This window comes from Cuculus canorus, chromosome 3, assembly GCF_017976375.1.
Source record: "Cuculus canorus isolate bCucCan1 chromosome 3, bCucCan1.pri, whole genome shotgun sequence".
NCBI lineage: Eukaryota > Metazoa > Chordata > Aves > Cuculiformes > Cuculidae > Cuculus > Cuculus canorus.
Window position 1 is genome coordinate 32,547,790 of NC_071403.1, and position 25,969 is coordinate 32,573,758.

Genomic DNA, 25,969 nt, shown 5'->3' on the forward strand with positions numbered 1-25,969 from the left:
CTCTGCACTTTTCTTGTTATGTTTTATACTTTCTGAGAATTGTGGGTAGAATCAAAGGTCTTGTTGCACAATTAATTCTGGGCAACATATTATTTTGGATCTTCTCTCCTTAATAACGATTCATGTTCTATATGCCTGTTCAATATTATTGTTTAGGGAGTTATTGCTGCCAGAGAAGGAGCCAAAATAACTCCAAGATCTCTATTCTCTAATGAACATCCTAATGATAATAACACACAAGAGACGATTAATTTGTGTGCCTAGAGAAAGGTTTTTTTTCACATTTATGTTTCTCAGTAGTGAATTTAACCTGCTATTTTGCTTCCCAATTACAGTTATTCAAATTCTTCCACAGCTTGTAGTTTGATAACACAATACTATAACAGAGTTTGCTACTGATGTTGGATATATTGGTGTTGTAAAAATGAGTGCTGCCCTGCAAAGATATCCAGAAAATTCTTCAGCAAAAGACACTTCAGTGCCAGTCAAATTAGTTTCAGTGTTGGTATCTGCAGGTGATGAACAGACCTGACATCATCTTAAGATGTGTTCTGAGCTAACCATGGCTATTTGGGAAAGAGACCTCCAGATTATACCAGAGAGTAAAAAAGTCATTCTGATGCTCACAGTCCAAAAAGCAAATCGAACGTTAATAATTAGTATGGCAGGAGGAAAATGAAACAGAGAACAAACACTTGCTGTTGTATAAATTCAAAGTGTGCCCATATCCTGATTGCTGTGTGCAGTTCAGCTATTCCTGTTCCTTACCTTGAAAAGAGCTATGACAGAACTAGTTTTAGAAGTTTGGATAGACTAGAAGCTGGGCAATTGCCAGCCATATGAAATTTAATGAGAGCAAGTGCTGGATTCTCAACCCGGGATGGGGAAACCCCAGGGGATGAGAGGCTGTAGAGCAACCTCACAGAAAGAGATCTGGGGATTTAGGTTCATAGTGCGTTGAATATGAGTCAAAACCATTCCCTGGCAGCCAAAAGGACCAACTGTGTCCTGAGGTACATCATAGCCAGCCTGTCGAGGGAGGTGATTGTCCCATTCTACACTGCATTAGTATGGCCCCACCTTGAGTACTGTGTGCAGTTTTGGGTGCCTCAGTACAAGGAGGATATCGAACTATTAGAGTGTGTCCAGAGGAGGGTGACCGAGATGGTGAAAGGCCTTGAGGGCAAGACTTACCAGAAGTAGCTGTCACCACTTGGCTTGTTCAGCTTGGAGAAGTGTGAGGGGTGAGGTTATTGTGGTATACAATTTCCTCAAGGGGGGCAGCAGAGGGGGAGGTAATGATCTCTCTCTGGTGACAAGTGATAGGACACGAGGAAATAGAATGAAGCTGTGTTAGTGGAAGTTCAGACTGAACATTAGGAAAAAGATTCTTCACTGAGAGGGTGTTTGGTCACTGGAGCAGGCTCCCCAGGGAAGTGGTCATGGCACCAAGCCTGTCATATCTCAAGGAGTGTCTGGATGATAATAGCCATATGGTTTAGTTTTAGGTAGTTCTGTGGGGAGCAGGGAGTTAAACTAACTCCATCACCCTTATAGGACCTTTTCGACTTGCGTTATCCTATGATTCTAGTTCAGAGGAGGGAAAAAGTGATTAAAAGATAAGGGCTTCTATAAGAAGAATGTTTGAATCAGCTTGAATGATTGAATCTGCCTGAGAAGAACTGCAGTGGAATACAGCAAAGAGATATGAATGCATAGATGATATGGAGAATGTTAATAGAAAAAGGTTGTTCTTGTATGGGAAGAGACAGTGAATTTGGGATTATCCAACAAAGCTTACAGGAACTAGGTAGCACATAAAAGGATGTGTTTTTTTCACACATGCAGTTAAGCTATGGAACTCCTGCCAGAAAATAGTGATAGAACAAATCCATTTATCACAATTTATCTGCTAAAGTTGGGGAACACTAAGGGGAAGTTGCTGCTTTACTTTACCAACCAACCACCAGCGTGCACAGAGAATCACCATCATAGTTAGGATGCTGGAGCACAGACTGCACAAGCAGAGGCTGAGAGTACTGCATTCGTTCACTCTGTGGATGAGAAGACTAAGACGGGATCTAATTCCTGTCTTCTACCATCTAATGGGTAGATATCAGAGAAAAAGTATTCAAATAAACCTACCTTGCATCTGTGTTTCTCAAGACTTGTCATGCCTTTCCACCTCCCGTGTCTTACCAAGGACAACTTTAGAGAGGTAGAATTGTTCTGAGAAGGCAGAACAGGAGAAGTCAAACAACTGGGGCAGATGTCAAAGCCTGCTCTGGGGATGCAAGAAATATGCCCTCTGGGCTTTAGTTTCTTGGAGTAGGAAGGCTGGAGATGTGGGGGAGTCTGGGAAGTAGAGGAAGCCTTTGGAAGTAAGAGAATTTAGGGAAGAATGGGAAAGAGGACGGAAAATGTCAGGGGTTCTGGATTGAAATAAGGAGAAATGGTTTGACTGAGAGTAGGGGTGGATTGTGAAACAAGTTTGGAGACAGAAAGGCTTGGGAGATAAAAAGTCACAACTGGGAACAAGCAAATAAGAGAGGAGAATCAGGGCATAAGCCTGCTGTGCTACGTAGGATTTTGGGTGAGGAGTGGACAGGGATTACTGTGGTGTCTCCCTGCTGCCTCAACCTGCTCTGATCTGGAAACAGAAATTTGCAGACCTGGCCATTCTCTCCCAGCAGCTCAGGGCTTGCCTCCCCTGCAGTTTTTTTTTTTCACTCAAAAGTATAAAATTGCGGGCTTGATTTCCAGATGAGAAAATAACAATAATTTTGCTGGTTCTGTATTTTTAAATCAACATCTCAGCAAATAACAGTAGTATCACTGATCCCTAAACCCCATCTACATTTTTTCTTTTCCCTTTCCAGCATGAGACAGAGAAATAAGCACATGCTTCTGTCCCAGTGTGCAGCCTCACTGTCCCGCTCCCACATTGCACTCCCTCTTTTGCTCAAACCTGTTTCCAAATTTAGCCAAATAGACAAAGAAATGAATTGTGGACAAAGACCATTCCTGTCTTGGCCGGCAGATGGCAATTACCGCTCTCTAAGACATTCTCAGGCTGCCTTTATAGTGCACAGAAACAGGAGTCTGCTGTAGATGAGTCTCTGGAAAATTACATTGAGTGTAAAAACAATCTGGAATTTGAAGTTCTGGAAATTGGACTCATCTTTTCTGTCATCTATTAACAGATCAGATATTGGAGATTCTTAGTCTGTGAAATAAATACTGCTAAACATTAAGAAGAGCACTTAATGTAGTTCCAAGTTGTCCACTTAGCAGTTAACTCTCCCACTTTCATGGCATGCAGTACAGGAATTTTGGTCCCTTTGTAAAGGTATTGTAAAATCTATGTTGTTTCTGGGATGCTTCCTCTCACATCAAAGTGTCCTGATATGCATTGACATGGTGAGTTGAACATAAAGAAAAATTCAATATACCTGTGTTTCCTATTGTTGTTACAGATCTAAAGGAAATGAGATGTTTAAGTGGAGAAGGAGAAAAAGGGGAGTGTGCAGATACAGATAATGTATGTAATAAATGGCAAACTTTTGGAACAGGTTAGCAGAGAAGGCTGCTGTAGGAAATTAATGTAAACTCAAGTTAGGTTCTTTGCTGAATAAGGAGAATATTTCAGGGATGAAGTAAAAAGCCAGCAAAACAGCAAGTAGGAATTATGGTTAATGGAAAATATACCAACATTATCCCAAATTTCTCTTTCATTTTCACAGCAGAATGGCTCTGTAGAACTAAATACAACGTGCTCTTTAGGGAATGCTATGATTTTTTACATCTCAAGAGTGATAACTCTCAATGTGGGGAGGAGGAAGGGTTAAGAAGGAGGTTCAAGCTGGCATTACAATTTGGTTCCTAGCTATCATGCTGACTGGACCACAAAGGAGTACAGAAGTCCTTGGTAAGTGTTGGGGAAACGTTGCTTAATTCATTCTCTGGTGACCTTTTTACCTCAAGAAGCATAAATAGGATACGAAGCAAGCTTTATCTAGCTTTGTATGGCTCAAAGTTTAGTCACTTTGGCATGAGACTGAGGGCTGAAGAGAGTGAAAAAGGAAAATTAGTGGGAAGAGGAACTCAGGATCCTGTCAAAAAAGACAGTTTGCTTTTGAATACTCAATATTTCAGACTGACTGAAATACTATGTTTTACTTTCTAGTCAATACTGATATGACTGTAATGAGAGAATTAATTCCTAGACTAAAAGTGTGATTGTTTTTAACCCAAGGTCTTTTGGCGAGCTACTGCAGACAAACCAGAAGCGTGCAATGTCCATCCTTGTATTTCTATTGTTAGTGGCCAGTGCTCTGCGAAGCTTCAAGTTAGAAGTCCTGTCATTGTCAGAAAAGAAAGTGCTTCCTTGAGTAAGAGAGAGTCTGCCCCACCAGAAAGGAGCCAGCTGAAGCGGAAGTCTGGAGAGGCTGTCTGGCCTCAGGCTTCAAAGGAAACTTGGGCTTTTCTGGTGGTGAATAGTTTAAGCAGACTGCAGGGACTATGTTCAAAAGTTTGTTTAAAAACAAACAAACCTGTAGCTCTCACATGTTCATGGGTAAGAAATCCTGGTGCTAAGCCTGTGCCCCTTTAACATCAGAGCTGTTTCTCAAAACTGTTGTTAGGAAACCATGTTGTTAGGAAACAGCAAGATAGACTCAGAAGGAATTTATCCAAATAATTAGGGGAATTAGTTTGGGGGTAAGAGAGAGAAGGGACTCAGGGTGGTGAGAAAGGGGTTAAACATGGGATCTGTACGTGGCAATTTGCTTGGGAAATCCAGAGTTAGGAACACTGGAGTCTATCTGCGTCAGCAAGTCTTTGAAATGCGGGAGACTGAGGTTGGACACAAACACAAATCAATGTCTAAACTGAGAATAGAAATCAATCCACCTGTGGCAACTAGTGCTTCCAGTTACTATCTGCTACATAGATTGATCCCCAAAATGAACTTGACAGGTCACCTTTATAAGAAACACACAGCTCGGCCAGAAAAAATAAGAAGTTCAGCTCTCTTGCATTGCTCCTGCATATCAGATAAAGCAAAATGGGAAAAAGGGCACTCAAACCACCTTGTAGGTTACCCTGAAGTATCAGTGCTACTTTAAAAGTTGAAGTCAAATACAAAGCTGGGCTTTTATGTTTGTGTCTTTAATTCCTGGCTACGATTGGATTTATTGCACAACCAGAAAACTGCTTTTTCCAACTGATAGCCTTGCAAAGTCATACTGGAAACAGACAATAGTGTGTACTTTGGCTGAGGTATTACCAGCCATAAAGATCTGGCAACTGCAACTTGCTTAACAATTTCACTAATTATATTTAAATTGGAGTGAATAAATCCTGCTAACATTGAATAAAGAACAAGTTTATTTCTCTCAAGGAGAAAAGCACATAGGAGACTGGATGTATTAATGTGAGCAGGTTTTTAACAAGTGTTTCCATGCTAAGATTTAATGCTACTTTAATTATACCCATTTGTTAGGCTGATGCAAATTATTGAACCGTGTAAAGTAAAAAATAGTCTAAAGCTTCAGCCCTGTAGCTACTCCCCAATTGTTCGTATGTGAACAGAAGTTAAAGCTCTGTAGTCATTCCACAACAGTTCATATGCACGCTCTTGTATCAGAATATTTTTTTCTTCTTGTTCAGCTTTTTTCCACATAGCCATGGTATAGTAAGTTAATTCATTAAAAAAATAAACACTCTTCTATATGTGGACATAGATTGATACGTATAAGAAAGGGCTTATAGGCTTTTAGCTTCTGCTTCTCTACTGACTGGTCCCTGATGTACTATCAGATATCACGCAGAAGTACAGTTAGCAAAATGTCTTAAGATCAAAGGAACTACAGAATTACAATGCCTGAATGAAGTCAGTCATAAAAGGTGAGCAAATATTACTTCTGTAAAAATCAGGGTCCCAGGTTATTTGTAAGATCAACTCCTTATGTCAGTGGCGACCTTCTTGGCAAGAATACAAGGCACATTTGGATAGTCACATAGACATCTAAGATGTCTTACTGATTAGTAACATTATTCTCTGTAGCAAATTGACCTTAAACAGAAAGATTATACACAGTTTTCATGCCCAGTCAGTAGCTCAAAAGGTATTATTAATTGTAAAATCCTGTTAATACACAGTAGTATTCTGCAGTTAATTCCAGCAAAGTGAATTTCAGAACTATGATAGTAATGCTTGTGTATGGTTATAAATCAGATTGTTGAGTATTTAGGAATCCTTCATGTGGTTTAAGTGGCTTGGTTTTATATAATCTTATTGCTTATCTGGTCCAATTTAAGCATATGATCTTTCTCTTAAAGGGTGGTACTCCATGCACTACATTAGTCAAACAGTTGGCAACTTCTTAAAGGTTTAGAAGATGCTGCTTGGAGAGCTTAGAAGAGCTGAAGGCTTTTAGTTAAATAATTTAGGGGGAATTTAAGGGGAGTGTCATTTAATTTTAAATATTACAATCTCAGGGAGAAATTACTCCTAAGTAAGATGACCTCAATTTCACCTGTATGAGGGAAGACTCACTTTTTTCTTTATTTTAAAGTGTTTGTAACTAAAATGTAACACACAGACACCTAAATCATTAGACATTTTATATACCGAATAATTCTGCCTGAAAACTGACTCTGCATCTGTTGTGTCACGTATCTGTGGTCACACCCTGGTGTAATGTAGAACCACTTCAGAGCCTTTCTTTTAAGTAATTCAAGACCATTATGATGACAAAGCAAATTGATTAATTTTATCCATTTTAGGGAATGCAATCTAAGTTTCCCAGAGAGGAATCTTAGATTATTTGCATCCCTTAAGTCACCAAAAATGCTATTTCAGAGGCAGCACCACTAGCACTTGGGAGGTACTGAATCTGGATGATGTATGCCTGGCTTTCGAGTAAATCCTGCGCTATGAATGACCAGCTATTTGGTAACCTGTTATTCCTTGTGAGTGAGGCTAGCGAGAGACGGCATGCTGTCTTCCTTAGTTTAAACAACAGAGGAGGCAATAATAGTTAAATTTATGATTCCTTTATGAAGTTGACTGGTATAAATATATGCTATATAGTAGATTCTTTTTTTTCTATATTAATCTATTTTATTTCTATGTAGAAAGCAAGGATTATAAATGGACAGATTTTTATCAGAGTATAAATAGAAAGTGCAGGGCCTATGTGTGTGCTTACTTTTAAGTAAGCGTTTATTTTTACTTAGCAGCTAAGCAAATATACACTTAGAGGAAAGGCATTGATATGGGATTTATTTAACTTAAAATAAAAAAATCCCTGTCAATTTATGGATTAACTCAGCTCTGCTGTTGAGAGAGAGGAGATAACTCATGGTACTAACAACAATCGTCATGTTTATTTCACAAAATACAATTGTTACAAACTGAATGAGGCATTTCTATGTGCCTGTCTTTGAAATTTGGTTAACATATATTTCCAGATACGGGATGAACTATGGGTTAAATAATCTATCAATTGGAGAAAACTGAACCATAAAGAGTATATAAATTTTGTTCTAAATTGACATGAAACAGGCTGGATTTTTTGCTGTGGGATACCCCATTTTAAATTCAGGATTTCAGATAATAGTTAAGAAACAGATGTAGAGCTGGCACAATAATTTCAAAAAATAGTTGGAAAAAAGATTGCCTTTCTATTACTCCTTTACATAGCAAAGCAACTCTTTGTGAATAGAAACATAGAATGAAATGAAATTCTTCTATGCCAGCTGCAAGGTAATATGCTGTAAGAAGTGATTCATCATATATTTCATATGTCTTATATAGTTCAAGTATTCCAATGCAAATACATACAACCTGAAAGTATTCTTTGATATATTTAGTAACCTTGATATATTTAGTAACACTTAAAGTATCAGGGTTTTTTAATGTTTGTATTTCTCGGCACAAGTCTGTTCAACTTGCAAAGGCAAGTAGACTTTCTACATGGAAGACTTTGTTAACAGTTTTAATAAGCCTTAATAGTTGAATTGACTCACCTAGATACACAGTTTCACTTATCTAGCAAGTAAAATGCTGACAGTGTTGTAAATCATATCTTGAAGTGGGGCCACTAACACCTGCTGACCCTTGTCTTTAATACAGAAGTACTTTCAAAGTGACAAAAAGAAAACGGTGATAAATGGAGTTAAATTAATTTGAATAGAAATCAGAATTCTTAAAAAGCAAGCAAGCAAGATTCATGTAACTCCTATTTCTGGTCATTTGTTAATTAGGTTGTATTGGTTGAAGTAGTAGTTCCTTGTTTTTTTGGACTTTTTGCAGCCTGAAAAGTCAATTGAGTAGCAACTGAGCAGGTGACCGATATCTGCGTCTGGACAACAAGGAGATTGGATTTATTTGATAAAATGTTTGTGACTCTGATGCTCTGAACTTTTGTTGAAAATCAAGTTGAGTTCTTGAGATTGCAAAGGTGGTCTGGATAAATACATGTAAACAAAGGAAGGAACTTTGAGGTGTTTAGATGCTATGATAATAGGTGCAATATGAAATACTCGATTTGGATAGTGGTATCAAACCAAGCCTGAAGACAGCCTAAAACAATGGCTTGAAGCAGTTCCTGCTCATTTGAAAGAGATGTTAACTTTGAAGCTGAATGATAATGTTGCCAACAGTGTTAGTTATTTCACTGCCAAGAAAGAGGTGAATGATCATGCTAGGACAAAGTATTCTTCATGTTTCCTCATTTAGCAATAGGATCAAAACAAATTCTATGCTTGGGGTCTGAATAATAATTATCTTAAGATGTTCTTCAAGTTAATATCTGAGGGTGGTATTAATTTCACCAAATTTTAGGTGTCTAGATTTCTCACATCTACATCTAAGCTAGTCATCTGGGCTCTTTTAATATCACTTATCTCATCATAAACGTTAATGTTTAAAGTAATTTGTCCCCTGAAATTCCCTATCCCCTCCTACCAACACTATGTAGAAGACCAGCTCTAATTAGATCATAGTATCATGGAATCAGAATCATACAATAGTTAGGGTTGGCAGGGACCTTAAAGATCTTGTTCACAGCAGAGATAGTGACAAAGCAGGTTAGAGGAATCCTTCACCGAAAGACTACAATCAAGAACTCGTCTTTGTGCAATGAGATTTGCGGGGGGCTTTTATAGTTAGTAACTATCACTTTAATAATAGCAGTTCAATGTTAATGATGTCCCAGATAACAGCCTGTCAAGTCTCATCTAAAACCAAATTTAATTTGTAAAGGACCCAGAACTGAGCCAAAACCCATGCTCAAGGTGAACCTAAAAGGGTAAAACATTTGCAGAAGTCTGAAGCTGCTGTTTTAAGTAAATGTCATAGTGGGAATCAGACCTGCTGCTTACCCTCACCTTCACTCGTTAGACTTTTAGGCTACTGTCTCCCTCTCTCATTCTGCCCTCTTGCATTTGAAAAGGCAAAGAAGAAAATTCTCTAGCTATTGTGAAGTAGGAGAGAACTGTATTTTGAGAAATAATAGCACCTTAGGAAACTTTTACAGCAGGTATTATCAAATGCTGAAACTAAGGTTAGATGCTATCAATGGTCTTCACAGCAAGCAAATAAAATCTGCGCTTTTTATCTTTGAAAATGTGACTCACTTGCTTCAGCAGTGAGATGCAATCCCTGCACTTCATACTGCTCAGCTGGAGCCCAGTCTGAAACACCAGCAGAACATCCTGTCTGGCTGAGAGATGCATAAACACTGCTTACTGAATGGGATTTAATCTAATGTTGATCTTCACGCAGTTGGTGATACCATATGTTTTTGTGTTTTAATGGTTATCCTGTTTATCTCATCTTTCTGACTTAAGGCCAAATCCTTCTGTTGAATAGGTGCATTATAAATGCCAGCTGAAAATTAAACAATAGAAAGGCTTAATCAGTAAGACCATGCGTTAGTCTAAGTGGTCACACAATTTCGTGTTGGCCTCATGTCCTCTCTATATACTGCTTAACTTTCTTGAGTTCGATTCTACTGTACTGCTTGTTGCAAATTTGCAACAAAGTTAGGCATTTAACTAAAGATCTTTTTTTTTTTTTTTTTTTTTCCTGGATGATGTAGGCATAGCCTTTTTGTTGATTACAATACAAATTCTTGTCAGAGCAACAGAAGAAGGAAGAATTAAACTCTGAACATGTACTCTTCAGGCTTGGCATCCTGTTCACTCTAACTTTGCAGAACACCACATAATTTTGAAATGCTCTATGAATAAAATGATTTATGGAAAAAACTCTCTTGATACATCACTAATAGCATACTTCAACTATTACAGTAATTTTTTTCAAGTAGTTGGCAATCAAAACATTCCTTATGGTCAAAGAAAGTGCTGCATGTGAGAGCTACTGAAGTAGTGGTCTATTTTCAATAGCTTGTGAGAAAGTACGTGAATGTTTAATAGGGAGCTGGCCAGAATTTTAGATAGGTTTGCAGAAGATGCTATTTCCTGGTCTGTGGCTTTTGAGAGCCCACAAACAACAGGGCGAATTCCTCCTTTGGCACCAGCATTTTATCGATCCTAAAAAAGACATAACCTAAGTACCACTATGGCAGATCTGTTGCAAGCATTATGTCTTTCTCATGCATCATTGCTGGCTGTTTGTGTTATCAGCTATAGCCATATATGTAAAATACGTAAATCACTATAAACAGGAACAAATCTTAGACAAAGCCAAGGTGTTTCTCACATCACATTTCTCAGCTTATCCATTCTCAGTTGATTTTTTCACTTTCGTCTCTGTCTTGGTGTTGGTTTTATGATTTTTTTTCCTTATTCATAACAACAATTTAGCTTTATTTTCACTATTTTTATGGCAATTCTCTTATGTCCAGCTTCCTTCTTTTTCCTTTTCTTTTAAAATTATTATTTTTGTCATCAGGCAGGGCTCAAAATCCCAGAGCCACGAGGGTGGTTTTCCTTTTACATGGTTTTCATTTTTTTTTTCCAATTTCAAATAGCCATTTTTTTGACAGCAAGAATTTAAGGGCTAAGGGTTTTACTGTGAATTATTTGGGTTACAAAAAGTTTAGAAATCAAACTGCAGCCAAGCCTGCCCATCTTCTGTTTGCAAAGTACATTTTTCATAGAAGGTGGAGATTGCAAATTATCTGACTACGAAGAGTAAGCCTTTATTGTTCTCGCTCTTGGGAACTATTAGGGAAATAGCTGAATTCTCAGGAGACCTCTCTTGAAAGGGAAAAGACTTAGTTCTTGACAGGAGCAGAGTGTACCAAAGAGCAAAGAGGTACAACATTTCCCTAGATATCTGCTTAAGGCCTGGAAAGGAAGGCACCATGTGCCCTATTTTTTTTACAATATAAACCTTTTTTTTAAGTTCTGATGAACAGCAATAGGACAATAAGATACAGAATACTGAAGGAACATGCAGAATAGTTACAGGCACCAAATTAATAAAAATTGGATGTAGTGGAGAATCAGATTTTGTGGCTCTCCAGTCCCAAGAAGGTGCAGAGAAAGGGAAAATAGTTGTTCCATTCTAATCAGGGTGTAAGAAACATTTGAGAACTGGAGAACAGAACCTGTTTTAAAAAATGCCCAGAAGTAGAAGTTACGCATAATATGTTTACAATGGTGTTTGTTTGATTGTTTGTTTTAAATATATCCTTTATCTTAAAAAAGGAGGGGGGCATACTCTCATTACAGTGTTTCTGCAAAACAGGGAAATGAAACTCATATTATGTTGAAATATATACAGAGAAGAAATTAGTCTTATGTTTAACTGAACACTGTCTGAAACAGAAAAAATATATGGTTCTTCCCTCAGGCTGATTTGTCTATTTATCGTAGTTCACAGAGCTCCATTCAGGAAGGCAGCTGGAGTAATCTGAGGAGTCTAACTAAAATTTAGAAACATATTAAGAGCTTGCAGAACTGGGTACCTTCTGATCAGTCAAAATAAGACCTAGTCTTGGATTTTGCCCTTGTTTATTCATATGCAACCGAAAGTTTAATTAAGTTAATAATTGCTGGCAAACAGTGAAGATTGAATCTAGTTCCAAAGAAGGTTCTCTCTGTCATAACTATTCAAAGCTGTTGTCATGGATGGAACTTGATTTATCGTAAAAAAGCTCAATAGATTTGCCCAACGGCCCCTGGAAAAAGGCTTGCTGGAGAACGTGAAGTGTTAACTTTTGCACGTTAAATTGCTTATGAACTATTCTAAGCATATTTGAACTTACGAGAGGCTTGGGGTTTTTCATAAGCATTAAAACTTGTTCCCTGGGGGAAACAGATGTGCTTTAGAATGGTCAGCCAAAAGTTCTCTCTTTGCTTTGACAGTTATTATGTATTTCATACAGCTATATTGTGTTTTGTTATGGGCTTTTATTTCATTTTTGTATTCTACTGCTGTTGTATGTGTACATACAATGTTTTTATCTTTAACTGAGATGGGCATGGTTAACAAGGCAGAGTATGCAGCAAGATTAGTGCATCTGTAAAATGCACTTCATTATTATAAATGTAGCTGTAAACTGTTTTAAAAATTAAATTATATTTTTTTAAAACAGGGAGAATACTAACCACGCAAAATGAAAAACCTGAAGGACAATTAATTCCCAAAGCCAAGCATTCTTAAAGACAACACACATTCGATGTGCTTTATTGCATAGGCTTTCATTGTGTCATTAAATAGTTTTCTTTCTTTAGCTGCAACTCAATTGGAGAGCAACTGAGTAATTTGTGCTGAACAAGGCATAGCCTTATGAATTAGTGCTTTACTTTGGAATAAGTTTTGTTTCTTCATGTGGCCACCGGTAGGTAGGAGGGAGAAGGTGATTCAGGGTCAAAGAAGTAGGAAGCGGCTTTGACAGGCAGAGTTGGATGGTGCGAGTGATACAGCAGTAGCAGCCCAACTTCTGATACAAAAAGATGGGGATGGTGTACAAACGCAGGAGGCTGCTCTGAGCCTTCCAGGTCTCAAGGGGAAGGATGAAGCATCCGGATTAGATCTGCTGATCCTCTTTCAAGAAGCTCCTCTTTCTCATCAGGCCCAAGCTGCTGAAAGCACGAGTAGCTGCCAAACATACGAACAGATGTGCAGTTGAAAGTCTGGAAGCAGGAGCACAGGTCAAAAAGCCTGTCATTTAACAATGCCTTTGGCTTTAAATTGGAAGGGGAGAGAATTAGATTAGACGTTAGGAAGAATTTCTTCACGCTGAGGGTGGTGAGGCACTGGCACAGGTTGCCAAAGGAGGTTGTGGCTGCCCCATCCCTGGAGGTGTTCAAGGCCAGGTCAGATGGGGCCTTGGTCAGCCTGGTCTCCTTAACGATATCCCGACCTGTAAAGGTCCCTTCCATCCCAACCATTCTATGTTTCTATTAATTTGTTGCTATTTAGTTGCCTTTTGCAGAGTTAGGAAATGCCGTGGGCAGCCTGGTCAGCGGGAGGTGTCCCCGCCCGTGGCAGGGGTTGGAACTGGATGGGCTTTAAGGTCCCTTCCTACCCAAACCATTCTATGATTCTATGAATTTGTTGCTATTCAGTTGCATTTCCCAGGCTTAGGAAACGCCCTGGGCAGCCCGGTCAGTGAGGGGTCTGGAACTGGACGGGCTTTCAGGTCCCTTCCGATCCGACTCACCCCGTGATTCCACCAACACTCCTCAGCTTTCCCTACTTCTCTGGCTGCAGGGAGGAAACGTCCAGAGCGGCAAGCGGGAAACGTTTCCAGAGACGCCCAAGTCCCGCGTTTCGGTAAAAACAGGAAAGACAAGGAGGCAGCAGCGGTGCCGTCGAGGCGAATTTCGGGCTCCCTCCGCTCGCCTCGCGCGCTCCGGGGGCTCCTTTGGCCGCTCCGCGCGCTGCTCCCACGCCCCCCGCCCCTCGCGCGCTCCGGGGGCTCCTTCGGCCGCTCCGCGCGCTGTTCCCCTCCCCACGCGGAACCTGCGCGTGGCCACTCGGCCCGTTAACTGTTGACTCCCCGCCTCGCGGCCGCTCCTCCTTCCCCGCGAGGCCGCGGCACGAGCGCTCCTCGCGCCCCGCCCTCGGAGAAGGAAGGCTGGCGGAGGGGGGGGCGAGGGGGGAAGGGAGGAGGAGGAGGAGGGAGCGAGTGAGCGAAGCCCTTACCTCCCCCCCCACTCCGCCTCCCTTCTCTCAGCCAATGGGCGCGCGGGGGAGCCCTCGTGCCGCCGACGCCCCCGCGGGAGCCCCCCTTTTAAAATAACGCGGCGGCGGCGGGAAGTGCGTGCGGGGCCGGGGGTGGCGGCCCTGCTCAGGCAGACGGAGCGGCGCGAGATGTCCGCGGCGAGGGGCTGAGGCGGGCGGACGTCTCGAGGAGGAGCAGGCGGCGCAGCGAGCGCGCTGGGAGGGTCTCGCTCTTCCCCCCCCCGCAGGGTGTCGCCCCTCACGCCGCGCGCGCGGATGGCGCCGGCCCGCGAGCCGGCGGTGGCGGCGCGGGTCGCGCAGGACCCCGGGGAGGCGCGCGGCGAGGGCGGCGGCGGGGAGCGGGCTGTGACCCCCCCGGAGCCCCCCGAGGGCGGCTGGGGCTGGGCCGTGATGCTGGCCGCCATGTGGTGCAACGGCGCCGTGTTCGGCATCCAGAACTCGTGCGGGGTGCTCTTCGTCTCCATGCTCCAGCTCTTCGGCGGCGGCCAGGACGAGCAGCTCGCGTTCAAGACGGGTGAGCGGCCGCGGGGCTGGGCGGGGGCTCGGGGCCGCCGTCCCGGGAAGAGCAGGTGAGCCCCGGCTCCTTCCACAGCGGGGCTGGAGGCGCCTGTCGTGAGCTGTGGTTAGAACGCACGCGCTAGGTCGCGGGAAGTTTTGTTCCCCTTGTGGGAAACACTCATTCGCTGGTAAAATATTGGAAAGGACGAAGTCTTCGAAGCAAAGGCAATGATAATTGTATTTTACAACTCAGCCCTCCTAAAAAAGGCATCCCATCTTACTACAGCAGTGAGTATATAGACTAGTTTTACACAAAGAACCGTGTAAATCTCCAAAGAACGTTCATTCTTTAAGGCTCTCCAACCCTGTCTGGAGACTCCCTTCAGGTTTTCTCCTGACCTAAAAGAGCTACATCTTACAACACAACTACTCTTATCAATAACTCTCGCAGCCCTAAGACAGGTTATCTGTTGACCTAAACCATCTATATCCTACAAGACAACTAAGCGTATCCATACGTTCTCGTCGCCCTAAGATAGATTATCTCCTGCCCTAAACCAGCTACATCTTACAAGCGTATCAATAAATTCTTGCGGCTGTAAGAGGTTGTTTATTCTTTCACGTTATTTATCCGTGTCTGGAGATTGTCTGTATATTATCTCTTGATACAAGACAGATATATATGACAAAATAATTTTGCTGTAGCTGCTTTGCATGTTTAATTATCAATTCTCACACCCTGCCACCATTTCTCTGATGATTAGTCTAAATAATTAATTGACGGGGGGGTATAGTGGAACTTAAGATATGTCAAGAACGGGCTTAACAGTTGCCCAAACCAGCATTTCGATGTGCAGGTTTATTGCTGTAGCTGATATCCCCAAGCTCACCACTGAAGTTGATGATATTTACTCATCTGTGAAGGTGTAACAGCACTATCGCAACCAAACCTTCACTCTGCCAGCACTGAGCTAATTCATTCTAGACACATAGGTACCAATTAATTCAGAGGTAAGCAGTTTTATGCAAGTTATCTTTGACAAGTGTCTTGTGCTTTGACTTGTAAGTTGAGGAAAATAAGATTTTTTGGTTATCGCAGTAATAATGAATTAATAATTGTGATAATTTTTATAGTAAACTTTAAAAGGTAGCTTAAATATTGAACATTGTGTTTTATGTTTTTGCTCCTTACTAGAAAGAAAGGTGTTCCAGCTGTGTAGCCCTGCAGAGGTGTAAGCCTTCTAGGAAACTTTCTCAGTACAGAGCAATGTTTAAGAGCTTTAAAAGAGTTTTGAAATTTGTCTTCCTTAATATCGGGATAAGTGGGCCTACAGTTAAGATGTAGGAGACAAAGTAGCTGATTTTTGTCCCCGACTTAACAATATTTTTATCTGAAGTAGAAGATCATGGCAGGTGTTTAAACTGATGTAAGAAACCTGTGGAGCACGAAGTGGTGTGCTCTCCAGCGTCTGAACTGCTTATGGTGATGTATGAGGTGTATTGTTTAGTGTTCTTGAGCTAGAAACGTGGGATGTGGCGGTGCCTGCTCCACAGAAAGGAAATGCCCACCCAGCAGCAGGTGCCTAGGCTCCTTACCCTGAACGTGAGAAAAATGAGGATGATCGAGGAGCTGCTGTGAACGTTTGCACACTGATCTGGGAGCCACTGGCCAGTCAGAAATGCAGAGACACACGTGTGGCTTACACTTTGCCTATTCATTATATGGAGGTGTAATTGCTTTTTCTGGGGATCTGATTCTCAAGTAGTGATCTCTCAAAATAGTTGTCTTGTACTTAAGAAAGCGTGGCTTTAGCGTAATGGTACAGTAGTCAAAATAATCAACAAGAGAAGGACTGAAGTTATCTCTTACCTCCCAGTGGGGTAATTGCATCACTGGTGTTTAGGTGAGCTGAAATTCAGGGTGTGCTCCACCCATGTTTTTGAAACTTTGCCGAACTGCAGAGTGGAGAGGGGAATGGAACCTGCATTTACAGCCTAGTTGTTTTGGATCCTGCTTCGAAGAGCCAGAAGTGTACCGAGTCCTGGATGCAGCTAGCACCTCCTGCATCACTTTTTTTTTTCTATTTCATTAAATTAAAAAAAAAATAACCTATAGCTGCATTTTTGTTTTGCTGTCAGATGTGCTCTCCAGTTCAGAAACCACTCATTTTGCTTTTCTAAATCCGAATGGTCTTGAGTGTGGGGAAGAGAGTGAGATAGTTGTCTTGTATAGATGACTTGTGTGCATGTGAAGGACTGCAAATACGAAATTGCCTCCTGTGAAATGCTAAGCAGCAGATAAAAAGGTGTCCTTCCCTTTGAAACCCGAAAGTACCATAATGAGTCTGAGCACCATAAGGGCTAAGCAGCAGCTGTCAGACAGGACTATTTGTTCTGTAATGTTGAACTTCATCACCTAGAAACTGTTTGTCTGCTATTTTTTTTATCTTGTTGAAGGTGGGAACAAGAGTGAACTGAATTGAACAAATTCTGATACAATATTTAGCTTGCCATAAAGGGAGCTATGATCAGAAATGGCAAATTACACTTAGTGCAGCTCTTATTGAACACTGATGGGTTAGCTGGAATACTGTAGGAAGTAAAAGGTTGACTAATGGGATAAAGTCAGTATGATATTAATGTTAGGAAAAACCCTAGTCTGATAATTCCCAATGTATTGATTATAGTACTTAATCTGGTTGGTCTCCTGTGTTCAGACTTATTGCAACTCCAAACTGGCAGTGCAAATGGAGTTTTGGTTAGATTTAATTAATTTGAAAACTGGGATTTGTAATGAAAGTTTTATTGTTGTGTGGCTTTGCTTTAGAATACAAAGCTTAGTATCTATCCTTCTGAAAAACATTATTTCTTTGAAATCTGAAGTGCTGATTTTTAAGAGGCATGAATATTTCACATAATCTCTCGGGACTCTGGATGTCTGTGGAATCTCACAGTTGATCTAGAGACCACAAAATTCAACTTTAACTGCAAGATTACTTGGCTGTTTCCAGAAACATATGTGTTGCCACAGGTTTTTGTATGCCTGCTTTTCTGGGACAGGGCAGTAGTTCTCTTGCCTAGTGTTTTCCTCAGAAAGAGGAATTAAGTAGACTATAGTACATGCTAGTTTTGTTATGTTGTAATAACATTTTGTAATCTCTTAATGGATGCCTACCTCTATGTAAGGCAAAATGGAAGGGAATTAAGTAATCGTAGTACGTGCTAGTTTTATTTTTAGTAGATAGATGGATATTTATCAGTGTGAAAGGCAAAATGGGAGGAGGCAGGGCAGAGGATGTAGTCAAGAAGTGGCTCTGCCTTGCAGATCAGGAGTCGAAGGAAGCAGAAGTACAGGCAAAGGCAGTGAGACTGTCTCCAAAATGCAGCATTGGCACTAGATAAGTAAGATGAATAAATACAATTGACGTTGTACCAGGATTTAGAAACGTTTATGGAGGAACTTCTGCTGCAGGTCGCAAATCTCTTTAAAGGGCATCCAATTGTAATTCATCTTTTTAGTAAAAATTTTGAACATAACTAATATACAATATTTTGGTGTTTTAATTAATTAATTCGTAAAATGCTTGTTTCTTTCCCCATGTTGTATAGTTTATAAGCATTTACTTTGTTTCCTTGTGTAGCCATTTTTTTTTCTCCAGAAGCTAATTGATGGGCAACTGCAGAAGAGGAAAAGCCCCCAGCATAAGTATAAAACTACTGGGAAGATGTGCATGAAGTCTCAGGAAACTACTTTGTTCATTGTTTATAGCTCATTGTGTTTGAGGAACAAGTTGGGTGGAAAATTGCAATGGCAATGAAATATGGGAGGCTCTTAGTCCTTGGAAGTAGGGCAGACCTAGTAGGCCTCTAGCTTTAAAATGCAATTGCATTCTTATCATCCTTGGAGGGAAGGGATCAGGTTGTGGGGCCAGTTTAGGTTCTGGCAGAAAGAACACTTGGTTCCTTTCCTTGTTGGCATTGGCACAGAGGAATATGGAGCACTGAGCCAGCCCCTATTTTATCTGTTAGATCTGGCCCATCTTGTCCTATGTGGTGCTCTCTTGATAGATGCCATTACTGTACAGATTTGTGTGTGTGTGTATGCATACTTGTTTTCAAAAAGCAAGTAAATATGAAGATCCTTGGGGCAACGGAGGTAAAAATACTGGGTTTTATTTGGGAAAAAAGTATATAAAACCCAGTAATTCTACTAGTTACTCCTTGTTCTATGATTTACAACACTAACTCCACTGGATTATTTTATGTATGTTTGTTCATCTTCACTTGTACAGATAGCCTAGCACAGTAAGTGTGTACTGTTATTACTATTCCATATCCTCGTATTTGTTTTGTATTAGCAAGTGTTATTAGAAGGCAGTGCATCAGCTGGCCTAAACTGGTTATCTGTGTGCTTGTATGTATCTGCCTTGGTTTGACTTTGTCATGTGCAGCCTTTGTTGGTATATCTGGATATCGGAGTTATTGGTAGTTCACTGGGCTGACTTCACACAGTCAGCACTGTTGGGGCTTTTGGAGCTGGATTGCTGTGAGTCCGGTAGGGCAAGGAGGAGAATTCTGCCTTTGCCGTCACATCAGGCCGTAACTCAGCATCATGACCCAACCTGGACACTCCTGGGGTCACTGAGGTAAGACCTTGGGTCTCCCCATAAAATTTATGGGTTCAGTGCCCACTGGGCTAAGTGAAGGCAAAACTATGCCAAACAATTGGTCCAAAAAGGAGTTTATTCATACAGGCACTTCTAGGGGTTAAGATTGGCATTAGCTTGCTAAGTCTATGTTAAGGGAAAGGAAAGGGGGGGGGGGAGGGGGGAGGGAGAGAGGTGCAAGGACACTACCTTGGCTCCAGTCCTCCTCTTATCTCTCACAGGATGGTGGGTGCTGCTGCAAATGGCCCCCCTTCCAGAGCATTATTTAAAGTTTTTGGTGGGCCTACACAGTGCTGCTTCTAATAAAGTTCTAGAACTGAGCTTGGGGAGGACTTAGGGAGGGCTCTGGGATCTAAGTCTATGGTGTTGTTTTGCCTCTGCTCTCCCTACTGGCAAGACTGCAGCGTGGCCTCTCCGGGCAGCAAACCGGGCTGCTTGGGAGAGTGAGATAAGATTGAAGGACACTGCAGCTGAAACTTTCAGCTGCACTTTCAGCTGCAGCTGAAAACAAGTAGTTTAAGGCAGCAAAAAAGAAATTACATTGAATGACTGGAGACATCCACACGTGTTGGAAAAAATGAACCACTATTATATGATAACAATTTTGCTGAGCAAGGACTGGCATTTTGGTTTAACAAGACAGTTTGAACTTAAGAAGTTTTTCTTTTATTCTTTTATTCTTTCGTTGAATCTTTTGTTGTCTCCAGAGCTTTCCTTCAGAGATAAAACCAGCATCATTGGTTTTGTTATTATTCAAGACCTTCTGTAACTGTCCTTCAGAACCCATCTCTAGTTCTTTAGGGTGTGGTTTCCAGTAAATTGGGAAGCTTGGAAAGTGGGACTATGTCAGATGGCTTATGAGAGAGCAGTTGACTTCTTTTTCTCTCACTTTTTAAAGAAAAATCAAATTTGGAATATAGAAGTTATCAGGTCACAAGAACTGTAATTTGCATGAGGTACAACAAAGCACACTGCTGTGTAACAGCTTGGCCAATAAGGATTACATGGCAATGAAGAATGTAGTTGCACAAAAACTGAGACTGATCAATATCAGTGCTGCTGTAGTCTCCCTCCTTACTATATTTGTGTGGCCATTGAACCCAATGCAGGCAACCAACAATGGGAGCAGATTGGCTAAAAACTAACCCAATGTAAAAGTAATGATTAATTTTATTCAGCAGCAGTCACGTTTTTGTCCTCTTCTGAGCTGTCTCTGTGATAATAAATATTTATGTAAACGAGGACTCTGGAATAGTTGAAATTATGAGTGAGTCAAACTGGAAAGTTGAAGTTAGTTGCTTTAGCATGCTGTCTTTCCTTAGGACAGAATAGTTAATACCTCTACTGTTTGTGTACACTCATGCACATATTTCTTTATGCTTCCTGGAGTGTTTTGCTTGTACTCTTGATAGCAGAGTCTGCAGACTGATTAGCGTCGTGCCTGTGAGTTAGGTTGTCTTTTGGTCTTTTTCCCCTTGTTGGAATTCACATAGGTGGCATCTATTCCTGTTCCAACTGCAGATCAACCTGCAGCAAGGTGCTTGCTTAGGGAGAATAATCTTCCTAATGTGTCTGAAAACTAGTTATCAGTTTATTTTTTTTGTGAACTTATTTAGAGGCAATACTTTAATTACACAGGAATGAAATACTCCTGTAAAATTCTAAAAATGGCTGGCTATTGCCACCATTCTGCATTAAATGTGTGTGCCTTAAGTCATGAGCTTTTGTGTGCTGCCTTTCAGTCAAAACTGCATCCTCTAAAATCTCCTTTAACCAAAGCCACACAAAGACTAAGTTTTTACTGTACTTTATTCATAAGGTGAAAAGTTGGATGAAAGCAAAACGCTACTGAATGTCCTGAGGAGTAATTTGCTGTTAGTGTAACATTATCAGTAGAGGTGAAGCTCTCTCGAGGCTATTACATCGCCATAACATTAAAAAGCTAAATGCAGTTAGTGCCTGCCTGTAGCTGTGGTAATATAGTTACGTGCATCAAAGTAATGAAAGAGTTCTTAAACATGAGATTAAAAGTTTAAAACATCATTTAAAAATTTAAGTGAAATTAAAAAAATAAGTGAAGTGTTAATGAAACTGTTTTGGCTTATTTTTGGCTTATTTTTATTCTCAGGAGAAATGCCACGTTTGATGGTTCTTAAGATAATGTTAAAACTGTTTTCCAGTCTGATCCTTAAGTGGAAGTTTATAAAGACTGTAAAAACCTGTTTTGAGCAGTCTTGTTTCAAATCCTAGTAGGCAGCAGTTTCATGTGGTTAGACTTTTCTGCAGATGGATGAAGACTCAGCCTTGCTTTAATTTCCAGGTAGCAGAAGAAATGTGTCTTGTTCTTCATTTTGAAAATACTTTATCTAGATGGTTTGCTGGTCTGTAGTATGCAATTTTGCTTTCAGACAAAGGTACTTGGGACTGATGTGTGTATGTGTGTATGCATACATTTTCATGAGTGTGTTTCCTTATGTCTTTCCCTTTGATAAGTCTTTCAAGTCTTAAAACTTTTGTCCTATATGGAACATTTTTCACGCTGTCATTTAATGTTATTTCTTTGTCATCTTCTCTGATGCTTCTGTAACCTTCTGTAATATGCAGAGGAACAGTACTGTGTCACATTCTAAATTAGGTTTTGCTGTTTTGTTGCATGACATTATGTGCTATGATGACATTGTGCTATTTAGTTTGCATTATTTACGTAACTTAACATTTTTCTTGCTGCTTTTTTAAATACCTTTGCAGTTTTCCAGCATGCATTGCTCCTTACTCTTCAACTTTGCTTTGTCTGTTTGGTCCCTGTAATCTGTTCAGTGTTGTCTTATTCATCCATTTTGGCTACCGTTCTTTGAAGTTCCTCAAATTCCTTCCTGATTTTTGGGTTAGCCTAAATAACTGCTGTCTGAAGAGGAAGTCAGCAAAATGTATATATTTATTAATAGTCCCTCTTCTTAGACGTAGCGAGGTGTACCAGTGCTTAGTGCTGTTTGTCTGTCCGTAAAGATGATTTAATCTTTTAACTTAGACTGCTTTGCATTCAGACACTTAAGTTTCTGGATAATGTTTTGTCTCTTCTCATGACTTGACTTGCTTAGCCTCTTGAGAGGTGTGTTGTTAAAGGCAATCTCGAAGTGTAAATGTTATCGGTCTCTCTTCCTTTGTTCAGTTACTAGTTTTGGGCAAAGAAATGTAAATGGACTGTTCTCAAACTGTTATAACATAATTTGTCTACTTTTAGCCAGTTTGAGTTAATTCAGTGATTACAGATTTGGTTAAAGTTGTAGACACTCTGCTTGGAGCAGCATCTACAGCAGGCTGCTGAGGACATTTCCCACTTCAGTTTTGACTGTCTCCAAGGATGGAGACTCTACAGTCTCTGTATATGATCTGTGTCCAGTGTTTGATAGTAAAAAAGATTTTCTTTTTTCTTAAATTTAAATGGAATTTTCTTAAGCCAAACCGACACCACCCCTAAGCCTCTCATTGTATGGGAGATGCTCCAATTCCTTGATCATTTTTGCAGCCCTTTAGTGGATTCACAGTAATAAGCAGACTACCCGTTCCTCCTTCAGCACAGTTGGAGGTTCAGGCTATTGAAGCTTCAGTGTCTTGGAGCAGATAGTCAATTTCTTTCTTGCAATCTCTGATGTGTAGTGTGCTGACCTCCTCCCACATCTCCTTCACTTGGTAACACACAAACTTCATCAGCACACAGCTCCTGCAGGCAAGTTGTCTGGTTTCTGCTCCCTCGTTGAGGGGCCCTGGGCCTGCTCAGATGCATCCTCCCTTGGAAGCACAGCTCTGCTGGTTGCTGAGGGCTGTGCCCCATGGCACCACTACCACTGAGTGTTTGCTGTTTTGAGAAGAGCTGCTGGCCCTCTTTGTGCCCTGCTGTTGGCTAGCTGCTGTGCAAGCTGTTGGGTCTGGCTGCCTTGGCTGTGCTGTTGCGGCTGTTGGGCCAGCCCCTTCCATAATGTGAGGGTTCAACAGTCATGAAATTTAGTAGTTAATGTTTTCTAAATTTTGTATGGGTATTATTTACTACTTGAAGAGCCATGTGCATATAATCTTAACTGAGGAACGGAGTGGCAATTCAGGTTTAGCTGTAGAATTGTTTTATTTTTGGAAATTATCCTAATCTATATTTCAATTCCTCATTTCTAGATTTATAGGTTAGTTTATTAATACTTATAAAACATTAGGGAATTGGTAGAAGTATTTTATCAGTCCCATAAAAGTGTCTTTAGTTTATGAAATGTTAAGAAAATTTTGTAATTGGATCTCTTAGTATTTTCTAGCCTTTTACTTTTTAAAAAGTGTATTAAAAAAAGTCTTTAGTATAGTTTTCAGAGATAGCTATATAAATCTTAGTCAGGATTTTTAAGATTGTTTTTTCCAAATCTTTATGTAATGTAACATCATAGGGAAGAGAGAGGCTTGTGGGTCTGAATGATGAATAAAACTTTTAATAGAATCCTACATATCAAAGTTCATGCTTTGAAATGAGAGGAATATTCATAAAATTCAAAATTGCGTTGCTGTGTGTTGCTAAGGAAAATAAGGAATTGATAAACATTGATCTATAATGCTTAGCAAGTAATTGCCCAGTTTGAAATTACTTCTGCTCTGTGAACTACAAGAAAGGAGATATACTAATTAATTACACCCAAGCTAATGTAGTGCTGGTAGTATAACTGATTTATTTTAGACTGTGCATTGTGGCAGAAGAAATAATCTACGTTCCTTCATGCATCTTCCACAATTTTCTTAATTTTTTGGTTTGTGAACACGCACAGTTAATGCAGCTGTAGTCTACTCCAGTTTAACATTCAGCAAATGTCCAGAAATGATAATTCTATGAGAAAGCATTCCCTTGTGATCTTACATGGTCTGTTTTACTCTCAGAAATCTAATTTGTTCTGATAATAGCAACTCTGCTTTGTATCCTGTTGTTAATTTTTGTGTGAACTGGATGGGAATGACTTGTTCTAATAGCTAAGTTAGAGTAGCAACCCTTTAGCAAGGATGGGAACAATTTAAAAATCATCGGTGTTAGTTCCCCCACACAAGAAGGGGTTACTGGGGTGTTGAGTCCAGCTTCTTGCTGTTACCAGCAGCATGCCTGTAATCCCATGGAATGTGGTCTCCCTTAGGTGGTAAGGTTGCATAGCCTTTCTGCTGTTATAAGCAGTAGTAGTGAATTCTTTGGAAATCTGTCTTCTGCAGTGTGCTTTGTTCAGTAGAGCTGTAATTTATCCATATGTTCAAAGTATCTCAGAACAGTTTTATCTTTTACGTTTAAGAACATCACATATAGGAGGGGGAGTAATAAGTAATTTTAAAAATACTAGCTACTAGTATTTAACTGCCTTGATCTCTAACACTTATCCTCTTGCAAATGACTTGTAAAGTGGCAGTAAGGATTGTTTTCTGGCTGATGGTGTGTTTTTCAAGGTGCTTCAGTGATAAGGTTCCATATAGAATATGCATTGGGCAAGTACCCAAAAATATTTCTAGTTAATTGTAAATAAGTATGTTGATACCACAGATGTCAGATTTTTACAATATTTAATAATTTTAACTCTATTTTGTCAATGCTGTAACTCTGAGCAAACAGAGAACATGATGGTAGAATGTCCTAAATAAAGTGATCTGTAAGCTTTCCACTTATATAGTCTAGAGGGAATGAACAGTCCTTTCTTTTGAAAGAAAAAAATACTTTTGATGCAAGCTTGTTATATGATGATCAGGAACATTGTGTGTGTAAGGTAAGAAAACTGCTCTTTTGCAAAAAAAAAAAAAAAAAAAGTCTTAACTATAACACCAAAAACGGATTCTTCCAACAGAGAAGTCCTGGTTTGGGCTCTTACTGTGTTGCATTGAATACTTAGGAGCCAAAGAATTAAAGACGAAAATACTATGTTAGTATTCATTTAAAGGTGATTCTTAGAGACTGTTGAGATGGGCCATATCTTTGGAGGCTTTTGCCTTTGCTGTCTCTGGTATTGGGACGCTGCTTGGTTTGCTTTAGGTTAGAGTCTGGGGTGACAGCTGAGCAGTATATAGAATATTCTAAACAGTTGAACAGGGACGCTAGTGTAAAGCAAAAGCCAATGTGGTTTGCCCAAGGAAGCCTGTATCCCCTACATACTGGAGTAGTTCAAGTGGTTTGAACTAGTGGTTGACATCAGCTGCTATGTAATGCTGCTTATTTTTTTTGAGAGGAAAGAAGGTGTGGTAATGGTGCATTATCTAAAGATACTATTAACTGTAAAGCAAGTGAGATTGTTATCAAGAATCTGAACTGTGGTGCATATTTTGTACCAGTATCAGTGGTATGTGTCATGGCTAAGAGGAACAACCTTCTCATGAAGTCAACGTAGTGTTGTTAAATAACATTTTTTCAAATGTAGAGTGTACTATTTATATGATGACTTTTCAGTGCTCCTTCAATTCATGTACAAAAATACTGCTGGCGGCCTCTTTAGTTCATTGGTTTATGTTGTTGTGTGTGTAACAAAACTGAAGGTCTTTGATTTTGGCACATAACAGTGAATTTGAAATTGTCCTTTGTTCTCTTATACCTTCAAGTAATTGCCTACCTTTGAAATATTTATGTAGCTTAGGCTCT

At 40.2% G+C, this 25,969-nt stretch overlaps 1 protein-coding gene across 1 annotated transcript in view; it reads left to right on the forward strand.

Annotated features, from left to right (window-relative positions):
* Nucleotides 1-14,221: 14,221 nt before the first annotated feature.
* Nucleotides 14,222-25,969, forward strand: part of SLC16A10 (solute carrier family 16 member 10) — a 72,572-nt gene continuing 60,824 nt past the window's right edge. Inside the window, exon 1 of the mRNA XM_009564850.2 lies at nt 14,222-14,684. Within this exon, the coding sequence (XP_009563145.2) occupies nt 14,426-14,684 (259 nt within the window). The 5' untranslated portion in view covers nt 14,222-14,425. The remainder of the gene's footprint in view (nt 14,685-25,969) is intronic.